This window comes from Grammomys surdaster, unplaced genomic scaffold (assembly GCF_004785775.1).
Source record: "Grammomys surdaster isolate TR1022 unplaced genomic scaffold, NIH_TR_1.0 144, whole genome shotgun sequence".
Classification (NCBI taxonomy): domain Eukaryota; kingdom Metazoa; phylum Chordata; class Mammalia; order Rodentia; family Muridae; genus Grammomys; species Grammomys surdaster.
Window position 1 is genome coordinate 6,335,391 of NW_021604602.1, and position 6,453 is coordinate 6,341,843.

The following is a 6,453-nucleotide window of genomic DNA, read 5'->3' on the forward strand; positions in this document are numbered from 1 at the left end:
CTTTTTTTTTTTTTGGTTTTTCGAGACAGGGTTTCTCTGTATAGTCCTGGGTGTCCTGGAACTCACTCTGTAGACCAGGCTGGCCTCGAACTCAGAAATCCGCCTGTCTCTGCCTCCCCAAGTGCTGAGATTAAGGGCGTGCGCCACCACTGCCCGGCTTTCTTTTGTTTTTTAAAGCATGTATGTGTCAAATGCATTATTACATCATGGGCAGTTTCTACTGTTTATGTACTTGCTTCCCACTACATAAAATGGTTATGATTTATATACACGTCTTTAGAACACTTCCCCCCTGTGTACAATTAATTTTTGTGAGGTTGGAGTCTTGCTCTGTGGGCTCGGGTAGCAGCCTCCCATCTCCGGACACAGGCATTCTATCTGTCTGGAAGCACAGATGCACACCACTGTACTGGGCTCGCTCCTGCTCTACAGACATGACTTCTCAGAGATAGTTCATTCTTCGCGTAACATTTTCCCCATTCTAGAATTCTATTATAACGTTTATTACTTTAGAAGCCGACGAGGGCTTCCCCGAATACCTTCCTACGAAGGAATTCCAGTGCATATACCCAGAAATCGATGCATCAAATGGTGACTGTTAAGTCCCACTTTAATGTGTATGCTTGTCCTTACTTAACATTTAGACTTTATACAGAATAGTCATTACAACTAACTCTACGGTTCTCCTAGCAAACGACTTCAGGTTTCGTTTGAGGCTTTTAAAAAAAAAATCAATTAGCTTTACCTTTATTAAGCGGCACAGGAGACCTAAGTTCCAACACAACCTACTTTCTCAAGAACAAGCCGATGCTCACCAGTAAGGTTTCAGAAGAGACTTGAAAACACGTCCTGTCCATTTATGCGGTTCTTCCCACCCCACTTCAAAACCAAACAAAACCAAACAAAACCCTGAGCTGTAATAAAGTCCAATCCTTCGATATCTTCTGTGACACTGCTTCTGGGAGGCGTAGAGGGGCTTGGCACCCGGCACCCAACCGGACCGTCTGAGTCCTCCCCAGCCTCCGAGGGAGGATCCCGTACAGCTGGGACGCACACGTCCAAACATCGGATTCCACTGCTCGCCTCAGGCTCCGCCGGGACCAGCAGCCGGCCGAGGTCAAGGCGGCGTCCTCCCTTAGGGATGGGGTCCCTCAGCGAAGCTCCAGAGCGAGGGTCACCTCAGCGTAGATGGGAAGCCAGCACCAAGGATCGGTGCGCTCACTCCGACCCGCACGGGGAGGGCGGCACCCAGGGGAGGAGTTTGCGCACGCCCCTCCGGGTGGAGCGCGCCAGGTGAGCGCGCGTGCGCAGTTGCACCGTAAACCAGCCCGCCCCCTTCGCTTCGGCCCGCCTTCTTGGGGGCTGGCTCGCCAATGGGCGGGGCCGCGGAGAAGGGGGTGGGGAGTGGAGAGCGAGCGGCCGAGGACGGCGCCTGCGCGGTGGGCGTGATCCGGGCACTTAGGGCAGGATGAACGCTGCTTTCCAAGATGGCGACGGAGGGAGGAGGGAAGGAGATGAACGAGATTAAGACCCAATTCACCACCCGGGAAGGTCTGTACAAGCTGCTGCCGCACTCGGAGTACAGCCGGCCCAACCGGGTGCCCTTCAACTCGCAGGGATCCAACCCTGTCCGCGTCTCCTTCGTAAACCTCAACGACCAGTCTGGCAACGGCGACCGCCTCTGCTTCAATGTGGGCCGGGAGCTCTACTTCTATATCTACAAGGGGGTCCGCAAGGTACCGACCCGGGCGTCACCGGGGGCACGCCGGCGCCGCGGGCCGAGGCCGGGAGCTGGGCGGTGACAGCGAGGCCGGGGTGACCGGTGGGGGCAGCCGGCACTTGTACTTTTGAGTGGGCCGGTAACTCCGCTGAGGTACTCCGGAGGAGAGGGGGTTCGGGAGTGAGGCGCTGGCGGCAGCGCTGCCTCGAAGGGGAGGGGGCTCTGGAACCAGGTCGCGGAGATTGCCCCGGGAGTAGCCGGTTGCCTCCCACGGCGGGGTCCGTCAGGTTCCGATACTGCCAGGGAGCGGGCCTGCGAGTCCCCGGAAGAGGTGCGGCGGCCGTCTTAGGTGGCCTCGCTTCCCGGGAGGCTCGAGAGTCCTGCCCTGGGTGAGAGAACCGGGACGCGAGGCGGCTTGGAAAGGTCCGTAAGGCGGAACCGGGACAGGGAGGCGGAGGACTTGGAGACTAGGTCAGAAAGGACCTGCTCGGCACGCAGGGCTACTCCACCTGCTGCCGCACTGACACTTCTCCTGGTGTCAGCACTGTTTCCAAAAAACCTTCCGGGGAGGACGGCTGTCATTGTCTCCGCGGAGGGAACCTTCTCCCGGAAGATTTTTGAAGAGAGTCATTCTGTCCCTTGAAGTATAAGAGGGCTGAGTACTCAGACTAGGGAGGTTGGGATAATGTTTTCAGTAAGCTAAGTTGCTTCAGAGGTGTCCTGTGTGAGCGTGCCTAAGATTTATCTTGTCGAACGAGTCAGGCTATGTCCCAAACAGGGAGGGATAGGCCTGAAATGCTACTTTAAAGTAACCAGCCAAGAACTTACCAATAATTCTGTGACGCATGCCATCGTGTTTTAAAATGTCTCGTTAAAAGCAGCAATTTATTGGCGCTTACTTTTTTTTTTTTTGTCATTGGCAAAGTAACTGTGTTCCAAGAATTGCTTATTTTAACTTTTGACCATTGAGAGAGTGAGGAAATGCGTGCACTCCATAGCACCTCCGATGAAATGTGGCAAGGTGATGGAAGATTCACTTAAAAATGTTCAGTTAGTGGGAAAGTAAGTTGTCCATATTGAAGAGGACGTGTTGCCAGGGATGACTATATCCAAAGTCAGCTGCTGTTTGATGTTGGACTGTATGGCTAGGAGAACAGGGAAAAGGATAAAGGTATGCAACCGTAGCTTGTTTCTTTGGCCCAAGGTGAATCTTCTGACTTGTCTTTATACTTCTCAGTGTACGACTGAAGTGTTTGAAAATAAATAGCTGGTTGACTCTCCTCTCTCTTGGGATTGGGAAAGTATCCAGTGGTTTGAAGGGTAGGAACTGAAGTTTTAGTGCTGCTCCCATCTCTTGTTGACACTGGTGACCTTGGATACGCGGGAAACTTTTCTTTACACTTCTTTAAAAAGGGAGGGCTGCAGCGCACGTTACAATTCGTAATAGCTGTAATGGCCATTAGAGTCCTGACACACTCAGGAGAGGTAAATTATAGTTAAAGCAAGCATTAAGAGTAACTGCCATCTCAACATTCCTGCTCTCACTCTGGAAACAGATTTCAGCTTTTGTTATCAACACCTACATTTGGGGACTTGAACAAAGTCTCAGTGGTTAAGAACTTGTACTGTTCTTACAGAGGACTCCACTTCAGTTCCTAAAACCCATGTCAGGATCCTCACAACTACGTGTAACTCCAGCTCCAGGGAATTGGAATTAGGGCCAACCTGTGCTACAATTAGCACATTTGAGGCAAGCATGGGCTATATGGTGGGGCCCTCTCTCAAGGAATAAAAAAAACAAAACCAAACCAGGTGGGTGTGATAGCATGTGCGTTGACAGGTGGATCTCTGTGAGTTCAAGACCAGCCTGCCCTACATAGAGTTTCAGGCCAGCTAGGACTACATAGTAAGAACCTATCTCAAAAAACAACTCCCTCAATTCCAAACCAACCAAGCAAAAATGATGATGATGTAAAAATACAGAGTGTTTAGAAGTTAACTTCATGGGGTCTGGAAGATGGCTCAGTAGTTAGAGTACCTGGTGTTCTTCTGAGCCTAGATCACAGCTCTCTCTTCAGGCAGCTCACAAACTCCTGTGGTTACAGCATCAGCGCCTTCAAAGCCCTCTTCAAACCTCTTTGAGTACTTGCACATGTGTGGCATTCACACGTGTATAAATAAATAATAAAAATGGTTAAACTGTTAAACTCACTCCTAGTGATTACTAGTGCAGGCATCGCTTCCTTTCCTGTTTCTGTTTCTTGCCGTCCTGACTCTCCACTCCCTTGGGTGTGGACAGAACACCAGGGCCTTGAATCCCTCACTGCCCCTCACAGTGCTACACATCCAGCTATTTTGGCTCATTCTCATGACACACTTCATCTGGATCTAGTAGCTCTGGTTTGCTGAGAAGAATCTTTATAATGATGTTCTTTTTTTTTTTTAAGATTTATTTATTTTATTTATGAGTACACTGTAGCTGTCTTCAGACACACCAGAAGGGGGCATCAAATCTCATTACAGATGGTTGTGAGCCACCATGTGGTTGCTGGGATTTGAACTCAGGACCTCTGGAAGACCAGTTAGTGCTCTTAACCACTGAGCCATCTCTCCAGCCCCTATAAAGATGTTCTAAGAGCTTTAAAAAACTACACCAAGCTGAGCAGTGGTGGTCCACGCCTTTAATCCCAGCGCTTGGGAGGCAGAGGCAGGTGGATTTCTGAGTTCCAGGCCAGCCTGGTCTACAGAGTGAGTTCTAGGACGGTCAGGACTACACAGAGAAACCCTGTCTCAAAAACCAAAACAAAACAAAACTACACCAAACTTTTTTTTTTTTTCTCGAGGCCAGCCTTGTCTACAGAGTTCCAGGATAGCCAGGACTATACAGAGAAAGCTTATCTCCAAAACAAAACAAAAAGCCTACCTCCAAAAAAAAAAAAACAACCCAAAACAAACTAAAACCAAGTCAGAAATGCATATACATTGCCTTTCTCTGGCGATTTGAGTGCTTTGAACTTTGGGAGGTGTGTGTGTAAAATTTTATGTATCTTGTAGGATATATTTGTATTGTGGCAGATAAACTCTTCTAGCTGGTGAATTAAAGGTTTTCTATGTATAAGTGAGTTTGTACTTGTTGTCATTCTGAATTTGTGACTTTTTGTTTATTTGATAAGGTCTCATATAGACCTTAAACTTGGCAAAGCAGAGGATGATTTTTAAACTCCTGATTTTCCTTGCCTGACCCTTTCAGTTTCTAGGATTATAGGTATGTGCCACCAGGATGGCCTAATAATAGGAACTTTTTGTGTTTCTGATTTTAAATTAGAGCTAATAACTTGCCCTGTATGCTGGCTTGGGAGGGTTGAGAATTTGTATCGACAAAGCAAACAAAATAGGCATCTTTAGTTGTTACTCTAGGAAACCAGAATTTACTTTTAGGGGTAAGTAGCAAGAAGGTCTTTTACATTTTTCACAGTTGGCTATTTTGATTGATTTTTGTGTTGTACTTTGTTCTTCAAGGAATATGGTGTGCATGTGTGCATGCATGCATGTGCAGGGGATGGAACCCAAGGGCCTCATAACACATGTTAAGCAAGCACTCTTCACTGAGTCACACCCCCAGCCCAAGGCATATGGAGTCTTACAATTATTGGGATCACCTAGAAGCCCCAATGTGGGTGAGATTTAAAGCCAGATTAAACACTTGTGTAAAGTGAGTAGTATTGTGAGTAGTATTGTTTGTTTTTGTTTGATGCTGCTAAGACTTGAACCCAGGGCCTTAAAACATATTGAGCAAACACTGCCACTAAGCTAGCTATCTGTTGCCTTTGCCCCCCAAATTATTTTTTGAGGCAAGGTTTTACCATATAGCCCAGGCTGACCTTGAGTTTGTGTTTTGCCTCTATAAATTCTGGGCTTACAGGGATTCATGAACTTTGTGTATGTGTACTCTTTCCTCAGAGAAAGCAGCATGGGGTCCTGAGGGAATGGCGTGTTGGGGAAGTAGTCTAATATTGAGGAGTATAATATTGACTCTTTCAAATGCAGAGTGGTCAGAGCATTTGATGGGACTGAGAGTATATGTAATTTCATCTCCCTCAGAAAACCAAGGCCAGAGAAAAAATGCAAACACTTATTAGTATTCTTCATTATAAGAAAAATGAAGCACATCTGAGCATAAAACATTTGTTTTAGACTAATCAGGCTTTTCGGTCTAAGGACACCGGTGTACATACTCTAGGTACTAAGAACTAACCCCAGTGCTGGGTTACTCGTTGCTTCACTCTGTAGCTCTGACTGGCCTGGAACACACAGAGATCCTCTAGCCTCTGCCTCCTCACATGAAAGTGTTGGGTTTAAAATGTGAACCACCATGTCCAGCTCCACTGAATCTGTGTTGGTCATATGAGGGAGATTTCTGATGTAGTTTGTGAATATGTTTTGCTTAACTAAAGACAATCTGAACATTATATTACACTAATCGTCTCCACAGAGACTTGAGTGACTACCACAGCACGAGTGATACTGAGCAGGGTGCTATGAGAGATTAGAAAGGCACCTAAAACTTTGAATTTCTAGCTTTAAAACATTTTTTTTTTGGGGTTTTTCGAGACAGAGTTTCTCTGTATAGCCCTGGCTGTCCTGGAACTCACTCTGTAGACCAGGCTGGCCTCGAACTCAGAAATCCGCCTGCCTCTGCCTCCCAAGTGCTGGGATTAAAGGCGTGCACCACC

At 47.5% G+C, this 6,453-nt stretch overlaps 1 protein-coding gene across 5 annotated transcripts in view; it reads left to right on the top strand.

Moving 5' to 3' along the window:
• The first annotated feature begins 1,425 nt into the window (after positions 1-1,425).
• Positions 1,426-6,453, top strand: part of Wdr20 (WD repeat domain 20) — a 78,029-nt gene continuing 73,001 nt past the window's right edge. For 4 of the 5 annotated variants that reach the window (XM_028764424.1, XM_028764423.1, XM_028764419.1 and 1 more), the window contains exon 1: positions 1,426-1,736. In XM_028764424.1, the coding sequence (XP_028620257.1) occupies positions 1,488-1,736 (249 nt within the window). In that variant the 5' untranslated portion in view covers positions 1,426-1,487. The remainder of the gene's footprint in view (positions 1,737-6,453) is intronic. The other variant, XM_028764422.1, reaches the window with a different exon arrangement.